General features: G+C 37.2%; 1 protein-coding gene across 5 annotated transcripts; it reads right to left on the minus strand.

Annotated features, from left to right (window-relative positions):
* Nucleotides 1-147: 147 nt before the first annotated feature.
* On the minus strand, nt 148-24,359 carry LOC129576300 (calcium/calmodulin-dependent protein kinase type 1). Of its 5 annotated transcripts, none has more exons than XM_055461153.1 (9): nt 21,824-24,359; nt 21,593-21,750; nt 15,106-15,240; nt 3,732-3,782; nt 2,065-2,139; nt 1,817-1,955; nt 1,165-1,556; nt 946-1,033; nt 148-754 (listed from the first exon to the last, which is right to left on the minus strand). In XM_055461153.1, the coding sequence occupies exons 2-9, from the start codon at nt 21,700-21,702 to the stop codon at nt 539-541; spliced, it is 1,206 nt and encodes a 401-aa protein (XP_055317128.1). In that variant the 5' UTR covers nt 21,703-21,750; nt 21,824-24,359; the 3' UTR covers nt 148-538. The 5 variants fall into 5 exon arrangements, with proteins under 5 accessions (XP_055317128.1, XP_055317129.1, XP_055317131.1 ...); XM_055461154.1 differs by having other exon boundaries at nt 21,593-23,847; nt 24,225-24,337; XM_055461156.1 differs by lacking the exon at nt 3,732-3,782.
* Between the last annotated feature and the right edge of the window lie 1,064 nt (nt 24,360-25,423).

Genomic DNA, 25,423 nt, shown 5'->3' on the forward strand with positions numbered 1-25,423 from the left:
TTATTATTTGTTATTATTCTTGACAATCTACTCGATTTTCATCCTCGTTCATCTCCATGCGCGACGTGATAGATTAAGCTGCTTGAAATACACACGACAATTTTCTTTTTTTCTTTTCTTTATTGTTTTTGTTGCACTTTTATTTCGTCGTCGTCTTCTTCTTATTTTTTTTTCGTAACATGCTATGGTTATATGTGGGGAGAATATAGCTGAAATTTAACTAGAAAAGACTGCGTGTGTGTTTATTTTGTTTTTCATCGTTAAATATTGCTGTCATTTAGCTGCTTTGAAAGATTGTATGTGATAGTAGGAGTTGAGTAAAAATTGGCCATTTTACTAGAGTTGAAATTATTATTATTTTCTTGTTGCTTGGGGCTGTGTTGCTACTTTAGAGTTTATGTTTCTGTACCGTTTTGTTTTTTTTTTTTCTCTTCTTCTTCTAAATTTGAATGATTTGTTTCTTTATGTTTTAAGTCGAAAGGTGTTTCAAAATGATGTTCCAGCCATAGGTCCATGCCTCGGCATATCATTCGAGTTTTCATTTTTTCACCGCTGAATTGGATGCCGGAAGATTCGAGCCCGATGTGCTGCTATCACTGGAACATTGTAACGATGATGACGATGTTGTCATTTGTGTGGTGGTTGATAATTGTGATTGACTATGCGCTGGATTGCGAGCACCAGACCCACTGCTGCTGCTATTTAAAGCCATTCGTTGCATTTGACGTATAACCGTTGCAGCATGATATGCTTGCTGCAGAAAAGAAAATAACAAAGCAGAAGAAAAGATACACACAATCACATACCGGGACAACATGGATTAGCTTAGAAATAGTTCTAATTTTCATCGTGCACAAATAAATGGTTTTGTGACATTTAGAAAATCTATATCTGCGTGCATTGGTACACACAAGTTGCAAACACAATGTGTCGTCAATAGCTTACCTTCCATCTGGATTTTGCAAAAGTTTTCTTAAGCTGCTCGGAAACGGTTCCATGAATGTTCTTGTCACTGGCGGCATTGCCCGATATCCTGTTACGAAAATGTATTGGAATTGAATGTAAATGACAAAATGATACATTGTTAGCATGCTGTGCCATGTGTATGTTTATGGACAATTATTTTCGGGTTGAGTACACAGTTAAAAGTGAATTGATACTTACCATGGATGAGCTAAAGCTTGTTTACATGTATATCGTTTATCTACATTAACACACATTAGGTTTTGGATGAAGTCCTTGGCCGAGTCGCTGATTTCGTCCCAGTACGGTGAATCAAATTCGAATTCACCTTTCAAAATTTGAGCAAATAAATTTGCATCGTTTTCATCGTAGAACGGTGGATAACCACACAATAAAATGTATGATATCACTCCTATGCTCCACACATCGACCGCTTTGCCATATGGTTTTTGGGCAAGCACCTCTGGTGCAACGTAACCGGGTGTTCCGCATGCTGTGGCCATTATGCCGGAATCTTCCATTTTCGACAATCCAAAGTCACTTATCATTATCTTACTTTCCTCGTCAGGGCTGTAGTACAGCAAATTTTCCGGCTAATTGAGAAAAAAAAGCACATGAACAAAGAGAAGAGAATAAAATAAAACAGATATGAAACACAGGAAATTAATATAGAGTGTTCGATTTAAATACTGGCAGTAGTAGTCTACTACTTCTCAATCTCTATTTTCCTGTCTTTGTCTCCTTTATTTTCCCTCGTTCACACTGTCCACATTTAAAAGCATGCAACAAATATGACGAAAACCCAAAGCACAAACAATATCATTGTGTGTGGATTTGTGTAATTTACTCTTACCTTCAAGTCTCTGTGCACAACGCCCTGTTCATGCATGTAATCCACAGCCTCAAGAACTTGTCGAATCAAACCGGATGCATCCTTTTCCGTGTACGAACCCTTCTCTACGATACGATCGAATAGCTCGCCACCGGTTACTCTGTAAACGAATACAAACACATTCAATCAATTGATCAGGTTTCTGCTGTTGCTACGTTGCAACTGTATCATCATTAGCAGCAGCAGCTCATTGTGCATTCAATACTTACAATTCCATAATTAAGTAGACCTTGTTTTTATCTTCATAGGTCTCCAGTAATTGAACTATATTCGGATGAGTTAACCTGCACAGCATAAATGCGGAAAATGGCGAAAACAACAAAAACAAAATTCAATATATTTATCAATAATTAAAGAATCGTCTTACATGCGAAAAATGAATGAGCTCAAAAATGTGTTTTCCTTTTTTTTTCTTTTTGCTTTCATGACGAAGTTTCTTTTCAAGTTTCAATTTATTGATATCCACTTGTTTTCTGTTCACATAAATATTTTTCGTCTGTTTCGAGTAAAATTGAGAAAAGATTCTTTAGCTTATAGTATCGATTTCTATAATACGATTTCCTTGAAGCCGAAGAGAAAAAACCAGACCGCCGAGCGTCGCTTCGCTCCGCTCTGCGTTCTTCAGTTTTTATTTACTTATTCTATTTTGTTGTTTCACAACAAACTTTTTTTTGGCCCACTACATGAAATGTATTTCATCAAAGTAACTTTGAAGTAATATATTGCAACAAAGTACAGAGCAAAAAAATTCTCAGTTATTTCAAAAATGATTTACAAGATCTTGGTTTTACTTCTTTTTTGAACCAAAGGCAGTATTGGTTTAAATTAAATAAATAATATGAGCATAGATCCAAAGTCACTTTAATTCTGTTCAAGATCCAGAAAATACTGTCCGCGAAAAGCTTGAAATAATGTAATTAAAAAAAAAAAAAAACATTTCATAATAAAAATTTGATTAGCGTTTTGAGTCATTATGCACTTATTTGTCGTCACTGCCACTGTTTTAAATTAAATAAAAAATATGAGCATAAAATTGAAATTCACCATAATTTGTTTCAGTACTCAAAAAGTATTGAGACGAAAAAAAAGCAGATTAGTAGCTCTACATTTTATGTAGTGCTAAAAACGAGATTTTGCATTGGCCATGCGAAAATCGTTTATAAGCACGATGACTAAAAGCTAAGCTGCTGATGTCTCAGCAGACGAAAATGAATGCGTCGTTTCGCATTTCCTCGGAGAATTGATTTTGTATATATGTGTGTGTATGTGTTCAAATCGAATTTCATTCTTCACCGATTACCGTCGTTCAAATACTCGAAGAGCACAATTTTGACATTGCCATTGCTCCAGAGTGAAACATAGTATGCTTCTCTCGTTTCATTTTAGAAAAAACAAAAGCAGTGTACAAAAAATAATTTAAGAATAATAAGAAAAACTATGTAGCATATGTTCTATAAAGCTTGAAATGCGGCTCTTCCACATGATATTCGTCCCCGAGTTTGTATAAATCGCACAGAATAAAAACTAAAAAATTGAAAGAAAATCGTGTTCGCCTGCATTTTCTGTAAAAGAAAAAAGCTTTGCATACAGCGTAAATACCCTAATGATTTTCTATCTGGATTGATCTTTTGTGATTTTTGTTCATTTTTTTCTTTCATTAAGTTTCTTGTTCGTGTGTTGATGTGTTTAATTTTGTTGTTGTTGTTCCATCGTTTTTTTTAATCTTATTTGGAACATATGTGTTTTGATAATTTTAATTTTTTTTTCTTGTTGTTGTTGTTGTTGATTGTGTTTTTGTTTGGCATATTTTTATTCTAGGTTTTTGTATTTTTTTTTGTTTGTTTGTTTGTTTTGGTTTGTTCATGTCATCACTCACCGCGGACCGTCTACATTTCCGTCGCCACCATCATTCTGATTAGCACTGAACCTGAGAAAAGAAAGAATAGAGAGTATGGCCAACAGAAAATAAAGAACAAACTGAAACAATAACAAAATACGCAATCAAGAAAATTTAAAGAAAAAAGTTCTGTGTGTGAGGGATTTAGATTTTTGGTTTATTTTCTTCGTTTATTTTTTTCTCTTTTCTTGGAGGGTGAGGTGACTCGAATTGCAATTTGATGGAAATGAGAAGTTTAATTTAATGGAAATAAGGTGTTTAGTACAAAATTCATTCGTCGGTGGTTCTTTTTGGCGCCGTCATGTACCAGTTTATTTGGTCACCACAAAAATTGAAAGAAAAAAAAAAACTGCCGGAGACTTGACGTTTGGAATATACATTGAATCGGACTGGATGACAGTCAGTTACACACACAATGTGTCGTCAGAGGAATCGGATTGAATTTTGCTTGGGAATAGTTGAACCAAAAATTTGGAAATAATTCTCAGAAGGCGCAACAGAACAACACATCATAGGATGTTGAGTTAAACACACAAAAAAAGAGAAGAAGATAAGTACAGAAAATGAAAAACAAAAACAAAAATGAATAATAAACTGACAGATAACAAGAGATAGAAAACATGAGGAAACAAAAAATCGAATGAGAGAAAAAAACAGATTGATGGAGATAGAAGAAATAGAGATTGAGGTAGGATAGATATTTATTTTGGGATACAGTGCACAAACAGGTGTATACATACAAATGGAGGTTGGAGGTTTAGCGTATACGGATCACAATTATTACGTTTTTACATTCTAGTATATATTAGACGGTGGGTTTTTTTTTAGTTCTATTACGATATATACGTGCTTGATTATTTATAACTATGTTATTTTCTAACAAAATATCCATTAGCCATATCATCAGAGCGGGCATTTTGTGTGGTTGGCGAGAGACAGCAAGTGGAAGATTCGCCAGCAAGCTGAATGACTGTTACCGTAAGCTACTAATGTAATTATATGCCAATGATGTATTCCGAATCACATACAAAAGATCCCACAAAAAATAAATTAAAACACAAATTATCACCACCGGATCTGGAATCTTTTTCATTTATTCTGTCGTCGCTCGTCAAAAAGCATTGGATGAACAATATACATTCTAATGTATGATTTCTCTCTCTCTCTCTCTCTCTCTCTCTCCCTCTCTCAATGATTTATCCATTATTATTTTGCCCACTCCATCTCAAGTCAAGAAAAGCTCTGCGTGAATTTGAATTGCAGTACAGTTTTTGGCCAGAATTCATGCTGTTACTTTGTATGCGCGATGCAGCAAGTGCGATATATCGTGCGAAATGTGTGAAAATCGTTTGCAGGATGTCCGCTTTTGCTTGGGGCTGCTACCAAAAATAGCTCATAACAGCAAATCATCATCGTTCATGCGTATGAAAAATGGTAATTACTCGGTTTTATGGCCGAAAATATCAAAAACTATGTGGCGTGCATACACAAAGCACAAAGAGAATACACACACAAATTATGAATAAACAAAGTGAGCACGGTAATTACGTTTGCATCGTTTTTGCGAGTTTTCTTTGATTCAACTCGAAGAAAGCCAATTTAACGAGCGAAATGTGAATGAATGGGTCTGCCAAAGCAGAAACATAAGAAATAAATATGTAGGCAACAAAAAAAAAATGCCAGCCAGCCCATGGCTGAACAAACAATTCAGAGTGAGCCGACGAGTGAAGTTGAACGCGAGTCAACGGAGAAACCGGAAAATGGAAAACGTTACTCAAATGGTGTAATGGTTGCCTCTATGGGCCGCGGGTGTGCTTAAATATTTGAAGAAAATGAAGTCGAAGAAGAAGAGGAAGAGAAAAAAGTGGTTATTATTAAATGAACGAATGGAATATAGCAACGAACATCAATCAAATTGAAATATACATAAAGTGTTCATTAGCCCGATTGTTATTTCATTTAAGAATTGCCTCGCACGCGCGATTTTTCTTCACTTCCCATTTCTCATGTTGCTGTTTTTGCTGCTTTTATTGTTCATTTCTACAACCGTTTTATTGTGTTTGTATACAATATACGTCGATACGAAATGATATGAGGTGCAAAGGATTTTGTGCACTTGTTTTGGATGAAATGTAGCGAAACTAACCCGAAGGGGACTTCGGGTTACGTGCTCTTGTTCTCACTCATATCTCGCTTCCATGGGTATCTCTCTCTTTGCATGTGTGGCATGGCGAAAGTATTTTTTTTTTTTCGACGATTTTTGGGAATTTAGCTCATAAAGCATGGGATAGGCTATACGCTCAATTATTCATAAGCTTAAATACCTGTGTGCGCTTCCACAACCGTTCGACGTGCTAACCGCTTCGCTTGATAATATTGAATGCACGACAGAGAAATAAATGTATAAATCAAGCGAATAAATCATATGAAAAAAACAGCGCGCGCGTCGTGGCAGGATTTCGGGTTGAATGATGGATAAAGCAAGCTATCGCACATCTAAATGAAGTGTTCAACAGCGACAAACAAGCGATAACGAAAAGCAAATGAAGAATGAGAGAAAGAGAAAGGCAGAAAAAGAAATGCAGAAAGGAAAACACGTTGGCACGAGCGGATTGTGCGATTTATTTTTTTTTTTCTCATCACTCGTGAATAAGATTCTATGCAAACAATCTATCGTATCGAGTGTCGGAGCTTGGTTTTCATTTGGTTTTGGTTTTCGATTCATACATTATTATCGACACGAGCTCTAATCTACTGTGTATGTGTGTTAGAGTGCACAATGCACATGTGTAAATAAGAAATTGAACGAATGGCCATCGGCAATGGAGGCAAATCTTGTCCCTGATTCAGAGCGTACGCATTGTCTCCAAATTTCGATTCTTTCGATACTTTAACGTTGACCAACAGACACCCAAGGATTTGTGGTACTGTTGCTGCTTGCACTGCCCCGTTGCCGTCGTCTTCGTTATCGTTTGGAGTTTTATTTCAATGAAGGTAACACATTTGATGAGTATCTTCATCTTGTGCTCATCGGTGTCATGGCATTAAATGAATGCGCGTGCAAAAGATACGCATCCTCTTTTGAGAGTCTTGAGCAACGAAACGGAACGGAGAGAGAGAGAGAGAGAGAGAAAGAGCGCTGGGCGTTTTGAATGTATTTGTTCGGGAAATTGGTTGATTGTATCCGGGCTAATTTAGTTAGGCAAAGAAGAACCACAAAGCAAATCAGCAATCACATCAACATGAATTCACACAACAGACAGACAAATAAAATGAGGAAAATGAGCGGGAATGGCGAGGGATACGCGCACACCGTGACGCGTGACCGTTCACGGACGAAAAAGAGTATGGGAGAGTGATTGAGTTGAAAGAGCACAATCAAATGAAAATTAGTCTGATTCCCTAATTAGAATCAAGTGAATGCCTTGAAGTGGGAACAAAACGAAACGGAACGGAACACACAAAAAATGCTCTGTTATCTAAGACACACAACTCATATTATTCCGGTTAGATAACAATCGATGTTGACGAGTATTCGGCTCATTCTTTTTCGACCGATCCATACCACCGATTCGATGTGTATATGCGTCCCCATTCATTATCACCCGAAGCAAATGGCTACTGATTTTACGGATAATATTTCATAATTGACAAACACAAAAACAAACGCATACACACACAAAACACCAAAATATATGTACATTTTAAGTGAAAATGGGAGAGAAAAATCAATAGCTTTTCCAATTTGTGCTGCAAGTCAATTAATTTGATACGGAAACCACGATGATTGTGTGTGCGTGCACCTATTGAAATGACCAAGCACCGAATTCAACAGCACAAAATCCCAAAATCATAGCCAAATACGATGATTCTAAACAAACGGGCCCATTCCCTTCACACAAAACTCCATCTCTTTCGCTCGCTTACACCAAATATCATCTGATAAAATGTACGCAAATGTAATTGTCAATAAATTAGAGACGAATGGGACACAAACGCAAATTATGCATTGTCCAACCATTTAATTAGTGCTTAATATTATATCCATTGAAACATCGAAATGAAAACACACATAACGCCTAAGCCCAAAAGCACATACACCCATTTATATGGGGAACGAATGTAAATGGGACGAAAAACGGAAACGATGAAAATGAGAAACGGAAAATCGAATGAATAAATATGAATTTTCTATACAACGGCTGCTAATAAATTCCAATGCTATTCGTCCAATTCATATTTAAACGCACATATGGCTTTTGGGTATGTTTTGATTTGCATGAGTTTCCCATCGACAGCTGGAGAGGTGTACTGTACATGAGTGATTGAGTGGTGGAAGATTATAGTAACAATATTTATGTATATGCACGCATAAATACTTATTTCTATTTTATTCGAAAAAACAAAAGAATTGTTGAATTATTTGTTGGCTTGTTGAATATTCATTCCGGTGTTGGATATTCAATTCTTTTTTCACCTCTGTCTCTGTCTCTGTATGTGTGTTCAACGCGTTTTTCCCATTTCTCTCTCTCTCTCTCTCTCTCTCTCTCTCACACACACACATTGTGATTGTAGTTGTTTTTGTTCTGTCTCTCATTTTGTTATCAATCTAAACAGAGTGTGTTACATTGGCGTGCGTATTTTAATTGCCAATTTTCGAAAAATTAAAACGATAGAATTTAAAATTAATTGAAAAATTGAAATGAGTAATGCTATAATCACCAGTTTAGCGGCAATAAAATGCCTCAAATTCAATTATTAACAAACTGTTAATTGCCTGAAATTTGTTTAACATGCAGCAGCACAAACAACATCTGCTGCCACCGTCGTATACCTTTAGCCCGTGTCATTGCATGATTTTGCTTAAATTGGCTCATTAACTGCTCGGTACAAATGAGCAAATTTGGTTTACGAATCGTGATATCATCCGAAAATTGTGTGCATCGGCAGTTTTTCTTTCTCTTTTTTTTCTCCCTTCGAATTCGTTTGATGTTTGCATCTTTTTCTCTCTCTCTCTCTCTCTCTCTCTCTTCTTCGTCTTCTTCTCTCTCGCTCTCGTTCATTATCGACACAATTCCCTAAAAACTATCTATAGCCGTGAAATCATGTAACACCTCCGAAATTAAATTGCTCGCTGTCTGACTGTATGTATATGCGTAAAGAGTGTGAAGTATCGATTGCAAGCCGTGTTTTTTGCTTAAACGCGATATCAGAATATCGATTCTCTTTCACTTGCTCATTCGCTAGCGCGCATATCGCCCACAAAATGTGATGGAGTTCAGAGCAGATGCTTTTGATTCGTTTATACTCATAATAATTATATTGAATTTATTATTTATTAATTTTAGCGTTTAACACATACACAGTGTACACATTCACTTATTTCGTCTTCTTATTCGTGTTGTCGGGGCGTTAAAGTGTTCTCCAATGAAAAATTTCTGCTCTGAATTCCATTTGATGTGAGAGACGAACGAGCACTTCATGATATTTAGTACCGGCAGAAATGTGGAGCCATATTGATTCGATAAAATCCGAAAACTAATAAAATTTCAACGTTATCAAACTAATTGAAAGCGAGTCGAATGGCATGAAACTTTATCTCGTAAAAAAAAAAAAGTTGTTGTATGCGATTCGAGAGTGGCGCAACGGCAAAAGCAGCAGTCATTGCCACCGAATGGACAAACATCACATCGGGCACGTGCAATTCAACGATGATGAAATGAGTTATATTTATCTTTTGAATACTTCGGGAAAATTCTTCTTCGCCTCGGCGGATTTTTTTCTCTCTTTTATCCTCTTCACTTCAACTGGCGCATTTATAAAAAAATTCCGAAATGATGAGTCCATCATATGTAACAGCGTCGAAATCGTAAACTAAACATCAATGAATTAATATTTTCTATAAACACAGTTGAAATGAGCGCAGCGTCTCATCACACACATTTCAAATGCAATAACACGATTATCGCATAAAAAAGGCGCGATCAAGTTTTGGCTGCTTCACTCGAGTTTTATTGATTATATTTACATCCATTTTATTACACACTCATTTGCAATGCGCTTTTTTCTCGTACTCTTCTTCGTCGTCGTCGTCGTCATCGTCGTCGTCGTCGTCGTCATTTTTTTCAATCGTTGCTCATTATTATTGCTCCGCAATCAATGAATTGATACGTTTTGTTTGTTGTTATTGCTGCCGTGCAATAAATTTTTCGTTTGTGCTTGAACGAAGCATTCTTCCAGAATCATGCAATATTTCACAATTTGAAAGGTTTTAAAATAAAGAGAGAGAGAGGAAAAAATACCGAAAATTTATGCGCAACGATTCACATTCGCAGCGAAAAATTGCAAATCAGAAATTCTCTTTCAAGAGTCTCGCACGGCTCGCTCACCCGTTCATTTTGCTCGTTGTAAATAGAGAATGGGGGGGGGGGTGGAAAGAGTGAGAGGGAGAGAAGTATAAAGAGACAAAGAAGGCGAACAAAAAAATCAATCACAGCCGAATATTCGATGTGCGTTCAATGAAAATTCAATTCACATCGACGATGATGCTTTCAATCGTGCTAGCACTAAGTGTATGTATACACAAACCAAAAAATCGGAATCGTAAACATTTTGGCATGAAAATGAGCAGCACGCACAAAAACTTCCAATGCGTAAAAGTGAAAATGTAATGTAAACTGATGCGAACATGTGTAAATCATCCGTTTCTGTGTCAGTTACGAGTCTCGTTTTCTTCTTTTCTCTATCTCTGTCTCGCTCTCTTCTCGTTGCGAATATCTCATGGTCTCGGTTATCTCTATTTCTCTATTTGTTTGTAGAATTTTGTGTGTGCGCTCATCGTTCTATTTTGCGCATTCATTAGAGAATTGAACACATTCCAATTGTTGTGTTTGTGTTTTGTATGGACTGCATTGGAATTCGAGAAGCATACAAAAGCACACACACACACACACACACACACACACACACACACACACACACAATTGGTAGCTGTTCTCCAACTCGTACGACGAATTGGATTTTAGTGCCATAAAGTATACATTGTGTCTATGGTCAAAGTGAAATAGAGTGAGAGATTGAAATGTAGCGAGTGTGTGTGCGCAAAGAATTTCTCGCCATCAACTTTGGCACAACGCTGACCGCAACCAAAATGAATAAATATCGAAGGCTAAAAGGAAAAATACTTGCATTTTGATGTTAATATTAATTTTAAAGCACTTTACTGATTAGTTCCACGAACCGCTATGCCATTATTGTTATGTGTTGCCTTTTCTCCTTTCTCACTTTCGTCCTTTATTGTTTTTTTTCCCCTTTCTATAGCTTATCGAAAATTGCTTCTCATTTATTTTACATGAATATGTGCGCAATGACGGCAAACGAGGCGGACCAGCCGACCGACCAAATCATAAATCGCTTGAATATTCAGATATTGGTAGCAAAAAGCGGCCGTACACTCATTCGTTTTTCTACCCACAAGCAGATCGGCAACAACAACAATAACTACGACAATGGCAACGGCAATGGCAACGGCAATGATGACGACGATGTGATGCAATATGGAAAATCTTCGGAATTGACGTTTTATTGCCGAGAGAATTTTCGCGCAAAATAACCTCACCAAAACAGAAAAAAAAATATTCTAGTGGATTATTCGAATGAAGTGCATGACGACAAAAAGTGTTTGAAATGAAAGCGCGCGGTTCCTTTAATTCTTTTAAATGGTTCATGATTCGAAGGCTTAATCTGTTTTGCGGTGCTAAGAAATCCAGCCGTGCGAGCAAATGCATCGTACACGAATGCACAGTGCACACACGGCTAAAGGATATAAGTGACATTCATGGTCGGGCTAAAAAAAAATTAACAACAAAACCCCAAGGAAAATATAAACATATTTGAAAACAGTGAGCATTCTGAAGCAGGGTGAACAAACACACATACACACACACAGTACGATTCATACTGTACGAACTAGAGCCAGTGAAAAAACCATGTAGGATGAAAGTATAAGCACGCAGAAGAAGAAAAAAGTCCTCGCTGCGTGAAAAAAGCAATAACAATAATAATTCGTGGGAAGTCGCTGCGTTGTTTTCTCTCATGCACGTTTTTCTCCGTCGCTCGCTACATCCCGGTCGCAGTTTATGTGCTTCGGTTCAAAGTGAAGCGAACTTTATACCCATCATCATATGCGTACAAATCTTCATTCACTTCGCTGTCGTATTCGGCAAATAATATTGCGAACGGAAAGTTTAACAATCAAAAACACTTCGAGAATTTGTGTGCTGTATGTGTGTGTGGAATTAGTTTTCACGTTCGTTTTCAAGCAAAAAAGAAGCAGTTGAGTTTTCTCGCTTTCACTGCGTTGCTAGTGTGTTTCAGCTCCACTATATTCCCAGGATAATTTTCAGTCCATTTGCCTTTTGGTTCTTGTACGGCAAAAATCTGTTCAACGATGAAAATAGAATCTCAAATTTATGCATTACGAAACACGACACTTCGCCCTCCTCCCAATACAATATGTGTACTTCCCACATTCGATTTCTAGCTATGAAACCGCACTCGGCGCGATTTCTGCTAGCAGAATATTCGCTCATTTCAGATATGTAAATTAATATAATATTCTTGCGCTAATGTAACTAAAAGCGTGTGCGCGAGCGTGTGAGTGAGATATGCCTAGTCATTACCATTATCACATACATATCGAATTTAGCCCTGTCACGAGAGAGCACTGGATTATTTTTTTCTTTTTTGGAATTATTTTTGATGAAGCTTTTAACACATCCCCTCTCCGTGTTCGCCTTTTCTTCTAATTCATTTTTTTCACTACTTTTTTTCCTTCTTCAAGAATTGAAATCAACGAGCATATGGCTCTCTGACATTTCAATGTGGCGCGTTTCGTGTTTGTGTGTAAGTGTGTATGCTCGTTCTGGTTGGAGCTTATGTCGCTTGAGTAAGTTTGCATGTGCTGGAACACTTAGTAAATTCTCTCACGAACATTAATTTGCTGTAATGGAAAATGTGCTGAATATTTCACGTTGAAAACTGCCTGAACAATAATATCTCAAAAGAGATAATAGAAGAAAAGGCTGCTTTATTTATTTGCAAATGCGGCATAACAATAACAAGCAAACGGCACGCGCGCGCGTACCGCACACCGCGCAAACACAAAACAACCAACCGAACATAGTGCAAAAGAAGAAAAAAAAACGTACGTATATCTATCTATCTAAAGAATTGGAACTGAGAAGCAACAAGATTGCGATTAATGCGATCAAATGGCTAGGAGCTGTGTGAATTGTTGTCTGCAGCGAGCAAAACAATGCACAAAATGGATAGCGAGAGAGAGAGAGAGAGAGAGAGAGAGAGAGAGAGAGAGAGAGAGAGAGTATGTGTGTGGGTATGTGTTGGAACAAAGCAATAACAACAAATATAGCGAAGCGAGAGGCCCTATATCATTCCAGTTGAATCATTTCTTTTGTAATCAACAGTGATGATAAAGTGCTTGTTAAACTATTTTGCCGAGTGAAGAAGAGTGTGCGATTCTTGACAACGCGCGTTTATGCATCAAATGTCCTCTTATCGTATGTTCAGGAAATATTACGGTCAAACTATATGTGCTTGGGGTTTCATGTGATGTGACTGTGTGTGTGTATTTCTGTTTCTGAGCTTAGTGTTTCGGAGCACTCAGTAGCAACCGATTTGGTTTGGTATGATAGCCACCGTTGCCTTCGCTGTCGCCGTTCATTCTTCGATAGTGGCGACAATGAATGACAAATATGTGTGGTCATTCAGATTGATGGGCAAACACTGAATGCACCGCACACACAAACACACATACACTTCATTTAATTAAATTAAATAGTCCGGCATTCGGTCATTTGGTTCTTTATTTATTCTGAACTACCAGTTTGTATTGATACCGTTTCTATGGCAAAACCACAAATAAATTTTCTTTTTTAATTTTGCCAGTCGGCTCGATGATTGTAATGCACTCATGCAGTCCAGCGATATGGCCATTGAATTTTGCACGGAGAACGGTGGCCAAACACACAAAACTGAAGAAAAGCAAAACAAAAAGCAAATCAAATGAAAACATTGCGCGAACGAGCGAATGTGATAGAGCGAGGAAGATATGAAAAAGCTACCGTGATCAAAGAATCGCTACTTGCAATTCGAACAAAAACTATAGCGATTTTGTCATTCCCTAGAATCGAAGAAATAAACCGAACAAACACACATTTCTCCATTGAATCCGGCTATATGGAATTGGGTGGAACGTGCATTGTGAGGCATTTTTCAACGAGAAACTGGCACGAACAATCAAAATATGCTGATCGTTTGTTTTTATTTGCAATGATAAAATGGGAGAATAAATAGTGAGATGATGAGAGAGAGAAGCAACAATAAAAAAAAAACTAATAAAAATGGATGAATTACAGTTCAGTTCAATTGTACGTTTGCGTTTGTATTGGATAAAGATACAGAGAAAAAGAGAGTGGGAGAGTAACAGAGGTTGGCACGCATTTAATGGTGCGGATATCGGCTTCTCTTTTGTTTGATTCATCGAAATGAATTGCAATGTTTAATTGCAGGGTGATGATGATGATGGTGGTGGTGGTGTTATTGGTGGGTTGCATGGACGGGAACACAAATTTTCATTCACATTACGCTATTTCATTTATCTGGAGCTTAAAGCTAAATAGGAATAAACATAAAAAAGAACAAACAAAAAAAAAAACGAAACAAAACTAAAAACGTTAAACGAACACAAATAATAAAATGTAAATAAATGACATTTTGTGCGTAGTATTATTATTTACACATCGGGTTCATTTATTAGTTACTCAATAAACTGGGGGTACTTGCTGAATTCATTGAACAAAATTATTATGCAATCTCAATTTCTAAGTGATTGTTTTGTATTTAGTAGCTTTGGAATATCTAATATTTGGATTATTGGTAATTATTTAATTATATTTTTTATAATAACGGTTCTATGTTGGAAATGACGGAACGTGTGTGTGGTGGTTTTTCTATACACTTGGTAAATTTTTTTCTTTTGATAAGTTGTTTGTTGGTAACAAGAAAAAACAAATCAAGAGAAAATAAAGAACACATTAAAACTATTATACAATTAGTTATAACTAGGTGTGGGTGAGTTAATCACTGATTGGTTTTCATTCTAATGTTATTTGGTCAAATTAATGTATTGCTTGAGTTGTATATGTGATTGACCTGTCTGTTGTTGACAGTTTTGTTGTTGTTGTTGTTGTTGTTTGGTGGAAGGGGAGGAATTATCAAAAGAGACCAAAAAAACTAAATTATATGAAAATTTATCATCACACTCGACACTTACCTTCTAAGTACTTTAATTTCATTTTCTAATGAGTCTTCTTTTCCTTTAAGCGCTTTTTTATCAATTATTTTTACAGCAAATAGTTGATTGCTATTTTCTTTGCTTTCGGCTAAACGAACTTCGGAAAAGGCACCACTGGAATGGAAGAAGAAAAGAACAATGTAAAAAAAAGGAAAACATCGACCGGAATACAAGTGGGTGGTGTAATCGTAATGGAAATAAATGTTTTTATCCGACATAAAAATAAAATATTACAAGCAAAATCCAAATTGGATTGTACAGTTGACCGAAACGAACCGACTCTAGTACAATTTCATTTGTCCATTCGTTTGTTCAGGTGAACACAATCATACTCAAACCAATACTCATACATTCCATGAGGTGACGATAAGTCAATGTCATTCGTTCACCATATTTGAATGATAAATGAATCTATCAGGCGATTTTCGATTATCTTGACATCGATTAAATTATTACGTGTAGCATATGCAAATGTGTAGCAAATCACTCGGGCAATACAGCCCGATTCTAGGCTATTTTGTCAAGTTGACTGCTTTTTTTTCTTCTTCGATATTCACAACTGCTGTGCGCAGTTTGAATGTGAAGTGTTGCGCAACAAAATCACCGACCGATTTCCAGATTTACGATCGCACTCTCTCTATCTTTTCTGTGATACGTGTGTATGCAAAATATTCGAAGCAATTACAGAATTACCAATTAGTGTTTGTGTGTGCATCTTTCTCGCTTCGACACTGGCAATTGTCGTTCAGTTGTGCGGGCTCGTGCCTTTGCTTTTGGCACACGGCAAGGTGTTTAACACAAATTAAACGGAGAGTCACTTACCATGCACGGAACAGTTTATTATATTGATTAATGCCTTGCAATGCACTGAAATATGTGCCCGTCCATATCTTTTGTCCGCAATTTTGTGCGGCGACACGAACAAGAAAGAAAGGAAGACACACACACGCACACACACACACACACACAAAATGAGAGCGAGAACAAATTCTGGCTAGTTTTTTGCATTAGGGTGGGAATACACCTTGCAAGTAAAATGCTTGCAGCAAGCATTTTTTTCCAACGTACTTCTGTATTCGATTCTAAGTATGACACTTGCATGCGAGTAAAGGTAGTGTTATACATTAGTGTAAATTTTGGTCATTATTTTTTTCCAAACGTCCACGAGGTAGGTTTATATGATCGATTTTATAAAGATATTTAAATATTCGAATAAATTCGATAATTTTAGCACTATATGTTCTACTTTGTGGGCAGTAGCGCAAAAATTTCGACCAAATTGTATGCAAGTGAAGTACTTGCTCGCAAGCATTTGCAAGCACTTTGCTTGCATGAAATTCTGTTCCATATTTTCGTGTATACGTCCACAAAGTAAATTGTACAGTGATAAAATGATCGAATTTCTTTGAATATTTAAATATATTTATAAAATCGATCATATAAACCTACCTCGTGGACGTTTGGAAATAAATATTGACCAAAATTTACACTAATGTATCACACTACCTTTACTTGCATGCAAGTGTCATTCTTAGAATCGAATAGAAATCACGTTGGAAAAAAATGTTTGCTGCAAGCATTTTACTTGCAAGGTGTATTCTCACCTTTATGCGCGCGCACTCGTTCGTTCGCTTGCGCCCGCTCAATCAATTTCAGTTCAGCAAAATTTCGCAATCAAATTGTGATTACCTGCTATTGCGAGTGTGTGTGTGTGTGTTTTTTTTTCATTCGCTTGCCATTTAGCCGAAAGCCCCAAAGTCAAAGCATTTACTTGCTGTGTCGCTGTTGTTGTTTTTTTTTCCTCTCTCTCTCTCTCTCTCTGTGTGTGTGTGTGTGTCTCTTGACAGAACATTCTAGAATAACAGCCGATGAAAAGCTATGATTTTCCCCTCGCGCTCCCGCACACAATTTTCCAATCGCACACATTTCCAATGATATAATCATTAATCAGTGCGCTGATTAGTTCATTCCATTTGATGCGTGCATTCAAAAGCAGATGGTAATCAACAAAAACATAACAAACGACCGCGTGCCTGACGCAGCATGCAGCCAAAAATCAGAGCGGGAGCGAGACGTTGTGAGAAAGAGAATAAAGAAAAAAAACAGTCGAAATTTTAATTTATCGCTTTTTCGTTGAATGGCATCGATCACCATTCATGCGTTGCACATTTTCATTGCGTATTTATTTGTACTAATATCAGGCATCAAGCATTTGACTAATAGACAGTAGCAGACGTAAAATACATTAAAATGTCTCAACCTCTCCCTCCCTTTTTCTCTGTCTAATAAGACGAAATGCGCGCAGCCGAACGAAACGAAATGAAACCCAGGTAATTTGCTACAAAATATGATTGAAAAGTAAATGAACAACACGAAAAAGAAGTAAGAATGGAAAAGAAGATTGAGCGCTCAACAGAAACAGAAGTAAAATACACAAAAAAAAAAAACAAGTAGAAACACATCAAAAATCGCAACAACAGTGGCAGCGACAATTTGCACACAATTGCTTGATAGAATGCAACGAAAGCTGAATTGACATTGATATAATACTGTGTGCGGTCGGAAAATGTATGCGACACTGAACAAAATTTGACGAAAGTTTTGGTGACATGAAAAGAGTGGAACGTGGAAGACAAGGGATGGGGCGATGATTGGTTGGTTGCTTGGTTTGATGATTGTTTAAACAACACTGCGGAAATGTTTTATCACGAAAATCAGTTCAATGGTATTAAAAGTCAGTGGTTGGTGTGTTGTGTTTAAATTTCAGCGATAAGGCGTGCCAGCATTTGGACGGGTTGACTTTTTTTTGTGTACGGTTGAATATGTTGTAAAACAAATGCCGGAAAAGAGCGACATTTGCTGAACTTGAACTGAATGAAGCATGAAAAGTTGAGAACTACGATTGACCCCATGAGTGGCTTCTAAGCTCTTGCACTCCTCTTCTCCCTTGCTTCGTCATGCTTTTGAATTGCTTTGTTTGGGACTTAAATCAATGACTCGTTTTATACAATTTCAGACCGTGCTTATTTGATTACCAATAAGCACGCCGCAGAGAAAGGAGTACAAATCAAACATCACAATGGAATTCGCTGGTATACAAATCGCTGGTGGATGCGCGACTGTGGCCGCGTATAATTTCTGTACTGTACAACGACTGTTTGGGTGCTCATAGCATAGAAACATACGCATTTACACGGCGATGACGGCGTTTTGTTTGGCATTCACCTTTTTCGGTGTAAAACTTTGTTGTCGCGGTTGTCGTCAGTTTTGTCATTGTCTGCTGCCCCCCAAAAAAGAAGAACGAAAAAACATTGTTCAACTTCAAAGACATCGAAAAAGTGGTGTGTGTGTGTGTGTGTGTGTGTGTGTGTATGTTTCCCATGGAAAAACAATACGTACGAACAATTCGAAGAGCATGCTAGCAAAATCGTAAAAACAGTGAAACAGCTGAGCACGGTCCAAATATGGTTTCAAAACGATTTTATGGTTCAACTTGGAATCGCGAATGTGAACTAGAGAGTGAGCACGAATAAGAGAGTGAGAGCGGGTGAGTGTGCACATTTTGCGACCGCGAATATACATAATATGATTAGTTATATTTTGTTTCATTTTATTTTTAGCATTAAAGCATTATCGCCGCGCTCAATCACTTTTTTTTTTGCGCGCACAAACACACACACAAATAAGTGCAAAGTTTTTTTTTCGAGTAAAGTTGTAAAGTTTTTCGACGAAAATTTTTTTCATTGCCACACATAGACAAACAGCAGCACTTATTGTTTTAATAGCATTTTGAATTTTCGCAGTTTGTTGGAAATGTCGTCGCAAGCGATGTCGTCGACGACGACGACGACGGCAGCACCGACCGATTGCTTTTTAGTTTAATTCGTCAAATATTCGGTTGTCGCTGATTTCTTTTAACGTTCATTACGTTGCCATTTTAATGTCTATTTGACATCCAAACAAAAATCAATGCGATTGTTTTTGGTTGTTTGAGGGTGCTTTTTCGCATTACTTTTTTGCCATTGGATATGTACAGTACATAGTGTTTGGTGTATCGACATAAAGGCATCCACAAAAGCCAATTCAATTTTTTTGTTCGCTCTCCTTTTCTCTCTCTCTCTCTCTCTCTCTCTCTCTCTCTCTCTCTCTCTCTCTGTTTCAACATGCGAGAGCTGAGCTGAGGTGATATTGCGTTTTTATTCGCCTATTTTCCATGATGATGACGATGATTACGATGCGCGAGAAAGCGAGCGAGCATACGCGCGCGTGCTGGCGGTCGGTGGCGGCTGTGTTGTCAGTGTTTTACATTTTTCCTCTGCCATTCTGTCGTGTGCAGTTGAAATGTAATTAGTGATTATTGCTTTATCTGTTGACATTGCTCCATTGCTTTAAATAAACAACACTCATTTACATAGAGACGGCATTAAACCAATAATTAAAATACACTAAGGCGATCATTTCGATTTAAAGCAATTTTTTTCGTCGATGTTGTTGCTGTTTTCGTTTCGGTTTCATTCATTTTAACGACAACAGCAGCTATTGCTCTATTTCCCATAGAGCACATTAAAATACAATGTAATTTATGTGACAAATGATAGACTCGCTAGAGATCGATTTCATTTTTGCAAAAAAAAAAAAAAAATATATGCACGCTATATAGCATTTCAAATGAGCACACAATCCGTGTGTATGTGCCTGCATTGAAAAATATGCCAATAAAATAGTTGTTGAAATAGTTTTCGCTTCGTAGCAAAAGAAGAAAAAATGGTATAGACTGTTAGGCGTTCGTTCGATGTGCATGGAATGTAGCGTTTGTTTTTTTTTGCAGGCGAGCGAGCGAACGAGAGACAGAGAATGAAAGAGAAAGAGCAAAGAGAATCGTTGATAAAACTTGTTGAAAACACGTGCAACCCAAAGGATACTGCAATAAATCCAACGGATATTCGTTATAATGTGATAATGGATATTATCGATATCGGAAAGTCGTAAAAAAAATATTGAACATAACTTGTTTAAACATAATTCCGGCACTTAAACGAGACAGGACACCAGTCGGCTCTGTACAAAGCCAAAAAAATACAGCACTTTCTTGCTCTCGCTCGCGTCTCGTCTCTCAATTAGGTGATAAAATATTATAGCGTCGAGAATAAAGTATTTTTAATATGGATACTATCGGCCGACACACCGGATCGAACGAGAGAGCGAGAGAGAGAGATAGAAAGAGTGAGAGATGGTTGAGCTGTATGATTCGGTGACTAAATGAAAACATTTCATCCCATCCCATCGGAATGGATCGTATATACTATATTGTCATGTCGATGGTCGGTATAATCATGTTAATTCAGTGGGAGAATCTCATTAAAAAAAAAAAAAAATTGTTGTGTTGTTTCACATCATTTGCTAGTTTGAATAGAGTAAAATTGTCGTCTTCCGAAGCACAAAATCGCCGAGACGGGAGACAGCAGCAGCACATTTGCGTTTCCATGCTGGGGCATCAATGACATCGTCGACATAGTGGCATTTTGGGGGAAGGGGGCTTAATAAGATACGAATTTTAAATAGATTTTACGGACGAAAAGCAAACACATATTTGGCGATAACAATGACAATGATCAAAATACATGTATCCGTTCGTTCTCAACCTACGATAATATATTGAGCTGTGTGGCTCGCTCCAATTCGATTCGACTCGACTCGTATCATTAATATATGTGTTCATCATAATTTTAGACCCCGTCGAGAGCAAATGCTGCTGCTGCCGTTGTCGTTGCTGCTGTTATTGCTGTGTGTATGCTATGTGTGGCGCTCGGATATGATGTGCAATAGCCACTTACAGCATCGAGGCGATCCTGTCGCTTTCGCTTGGCACCACGCTTCGAATCTAATGCCTTGCCATAATACTAATAATCTGATATGCGGGCATATACGCACACACATAGCTTGTGATTCCCTTTCGTAGCCAGTCATTTTACTCTTGCTCTCTCTCTCTCTCTCCCTCTCTCTTTGCCCCATACACTCGCTTTGTTTCATTACCCGTCTCGGGATCTGGCTTAAGTGACAAACAACACACAAACACACTTATGAAATTGCACACTTATAAATCGGCCGTGCTTGTAGTTTGTGGCATATATTTAGTGTGTTGTCATCTATTGAATATAGACTATAGACCAAGATAGATAGAGTAAAACCGTTCTAATCGCATAGATTCATCGAAAATAGCGATTCGAAAAGCAAATAAAACAAAAACAGAAATGAAATGAAAGAAGAAGAAGAAGAAGAAAAAAAACACACGACTATGAAAATGATTCGAATGAATATACACAGAGTGCGAGTGCGATGTGAAAACATGAAATATTGGCGCTATACACATGTACATATTCTCAAACTCAGACACACAGTCACTCACCCACCAAGAGAGATATATTATTACAAAAACATGAAAATGTAAACCAAAATGACAACTTACGTTCCTAACATCTCCTTAAGAATATACTTGTCCTCGATCGAAAACTGTTTATCCGGATCGCGAGAATCACGTTTCGACTTTTTGGTGGAATTTTTACCAAATAACGGCATTGCGATTGGATTTCTTTTGATTGGTTCGTGGAATTTTTGTTGTTGTTGCTGTTGATATTGGGTAAAACTATGTTACACACAAAAAAAAACGGTGTATAGAATTCGACGGTAACAGGATTACCCAATTCGGATGCGGTGATGTTGATTAAATGCTTCTTCTTAATTGTTTTTTTTTTTCTGTATGTGTGTCAGTGAACGGTTGAAAGTAGTCAGTGCATGCACTCACACGTCAATTTTGAATGGAATGCTGTGCTGCGACGTTGAGTGGACCGATAATGACCTGATTATGTGTGTGATTGCGTTCGGAATTTTTGTGTTCGATGTTCAGCCTCTGTTCGTCGGTTCTCTTGAATTGTGTGTTATCACTAAATGTTGTGTGTGTGTGTGTTTCGTACGATTTTCCCTTACACACTATTTGCTCGAATGGTCGGTGCACGCGTACATTAGAATCTTCTTCTTTCTTTTTTTTTTTTTAATTTTATTCTCTACACAAATAACACCGCTCACTTTTCTGATAGATTCATTTAATTAATTTACTAAACGGGATTCGTCTTCAAATTTCTCTCGCTCTTATTATATTTTATAAACGATGGAATCAAAATGATAATTGAAGAAAATGAAATGCGACCGTTTCATTCAGATGATAATTGTTCTTATCACGCACTCTTTCTTCCGAAAGAAACGCATCGAATTAATACTTTTGCTTTTTGACGATTGAAGCTCACTCGTTCGTTTCGTTTGCCTCACGCGTACTTTGCTTACTTGTTTGCTCTCACCCCAAAACTCGTGTAAAGGTACAAGAGAAATTCATTTGATTCCGAGCTGCTGCTTTCCGTATTGGCTCACACTTGGCATCAGCGGCGAGAGCGCGCGCGATGAAGAGAGCGCGAGCGAAATGGAGAGAGAGAAAAAAAAACAAACGATGAAACAACACATACACCACCGCACTATGATTTCCAATTTCAACTGTGCTCTACGGATACGCGAATGATGAATTTTGCGCGCGCGACATACAATAAATTCTCTCTTTTTTTTTGCTTTCGTTTTTCCTTCAAACAGACTTCTTGTTTTGTTCTTGTTTCGATTAAAAATCCTTGATTTTGTTGGTTTTTTTTTTTTATTTCTTCGATCGTTCTTGATTTAACTCTTTCTGTCAAAGAGCAAATGGGGAGAAATGCTTGAACCGTTAGCAAAGTCGAAGAAATTCGTTGGTTTTTCTTTATTCTTTCTTATTGAAGTACACACGACAACCAATACACACTGAATTCTGCCGATGTGGATGCTACTGCTGCTGCTGTTGCTGCTTGACACACACGACCGAGCAAAATTGGAGTGTGAAAGAGATAGCGAGCTCCGACTCAAACTTATGGACCCGACCAACAGAAGAGCAGAGAAAAGACACACAGAGAGAGAATCTTGTAGCTACGACAATATGCGAGAACGTAGTGCCGACGGTTCAATGGCGACCACAATAACACTAATCATTCGGTTCGGCTGACACAGAGAGATGAATACGACGACAACGACAAAAAAAAACAACAACAACGGCCGTTCACGAAGCAGAAAAAAAACAACAAGAAAATCACAAATTCATCGAATCACAAACTCTCATATACACACAGAGATAGAAACGGTTTGTGACGGGTGAGCGAGAGCGCGCGCGAATTGAAAAGCACACGAGTAGTTAACCAAATCGAATTGGAATATGACCGACACAGATAAACACATTCATGCAAAGATTTCAACACTTCTTTTCGTGATTTTTTTTTCGTCTATTGCTTTGCAGCTATTGTTACTGCTGCTGCTGCTGCTATCGTTGCTGTTGCTGTTGCTGTTGCTGTTGCTGTTGCTGCTGCTGCTGCCAACTGACTTCGTTAACTTCAACTGGCTGTTGTTGTTTTTTTTACTTCTTTGCTCAGATGTTGTCTTGAATTTTTAGACGTTTTTCTAGTTTTTTTGCGTGTTTTTCGTGTGATGGAATTTATTTCCTATGACATCAACAAATCGATTCACAAATATCATGTTAATTTTATTTATCGTCGTTTTCTTCTTGTTTCAGCCAAACAAACATATTCAATCAAATTTATTATTTGTTGGTTTTTGGCCTTCTTGTCAGTTCGAACACACAATTCCAGCTACAGATATCTAAGCAAGAGCAACGAGAACAAGACAACCCAACGAGAAAAAAAAACATTTAATTTGTTTTTTTTTGTTTTGTTTGTAACAAACACAAGCAAGATACAACAGCCGAATGGTGAATTGTTTTAGAATTTTGACTCTTCGAAACAAGAAAATTGAAGAGGTTTTTCTGTTCTTTTTTAAATTCTATGCCTTAATATGCTTCGATAATATTTAATTTGGTAAGTTGTTTTTTTGTTTCTGTGTTTTTAATTAATCGATTTTTGTTGTTGTTGCTGCTGTTGTTGTTGGCGCTGACTTAAAATTTGTTCGCCCCCAAAAGAGAAGAGAAAAATTGCCGTATTTCATTTAACTAAACAACAAACAAACGAAAACAAATTTACAAGAAATTGGTTGAATTTTTCTATATCGTTTCTATTCAAACTAAAACACTTTTACGCATCACAGTTTCAGATATTCAGCACGAATAATGTGTATAATCCAGAATCGAGTACTCAGAGCAGCGAAATAATGAAACGAAATCAAAATGTAAGAAGAAGAGGAGAGACACACACTCAGAAAGAAAATAAAAACACCATCTATATACATATTACATTCATACATAGGCTTGTTTGTGTGCTGTGTATGGCTATGTCTGCAAAACAGTTGATCCTGACAGTGTATGTTTCATGCGTTAGTTCGTTCGTTTGGTCGTACATTTGCTACGGCTGCGGTTGTATGTGTGTGCACGGCTCCAATATAGCAAAAGCACCAATCTATCTGGAGAGTGAGTTGATGTAAAAACACGGAGCGGCGCAGTAGACACAATTTTCATGTTTCACTTTCGTGGTGTGCATGTGTAGTTGCGTGTGCTCCCCGATGGAAAACGTCACACACAACGTACGAATGACTCTAAACATTTTACTCGAAAAACATTGGCCACAATTTTGTACACATCATGGCATTCGTATTGCATGAATCCAACCATTTATCCCTCTCGTTTTTTTTTTTTTGCAATTTTACTGGGAAAATTCAATGAGCAAAATGTGGATTTTAACTGATGTGCGATTTTTATGAGGGATCCATTAAACCAGATGACTTTTGACAACATACAAATCACAGCACTTTGCATGCACTTCGTGTACTCGTAGCGACATCTATTGCCTATTTGATACGGCACTGCATTCAAATCGTTCAAATTATTGCGCGAAGCTTTATGCACAGCCGAATAAATCTGGATTACGAACTTTGTCGAAAATTTCCGAAACTTTGCGTACTGGCAGGTTTCTGGTGGTTTATGACGTTTACATCGAAATGAACATTTTGAGAGACGAAAATAAATGAATTAAACATAAGTAGCTCGTTCACACAGTACTGAACTGACTCATTTCAAAGGATATTCATCTCAAGTGATTTTTCATTTACTCCTCATTTTTGGAGATTGAATCAATGAAATTCTTACAACGTATTTCTCCAACGAAAATACTTTTTCTCTAACTTTCGTTTATAATGTTGCTCCATTTATCCCGGACTCAACTAAAAATAATTTCTCAAGTCAATAAAACGATTCATCTGTATCAACTGAAGATGAAATTGGGCGATA

This window comes from Sitodiplosis mosellana, unplaced genomic scaffold (assembly GCF_009176505.1).
Source record: "Sitodiplosis mosellana isolate CC-2019 unplaced genomic scaffold, AAFC_SMos_1.0 Smas_scaffold_6181, whole genome shotgun sequence".
Classification (NCBI taxonomy): domain Eukaryota; kingdom Metazoa; phylum Arthropoda; class Insecta; order Diptera; family Cecidomyiidae; genus Sitodiplosis; species Sitodiplosis mosellana.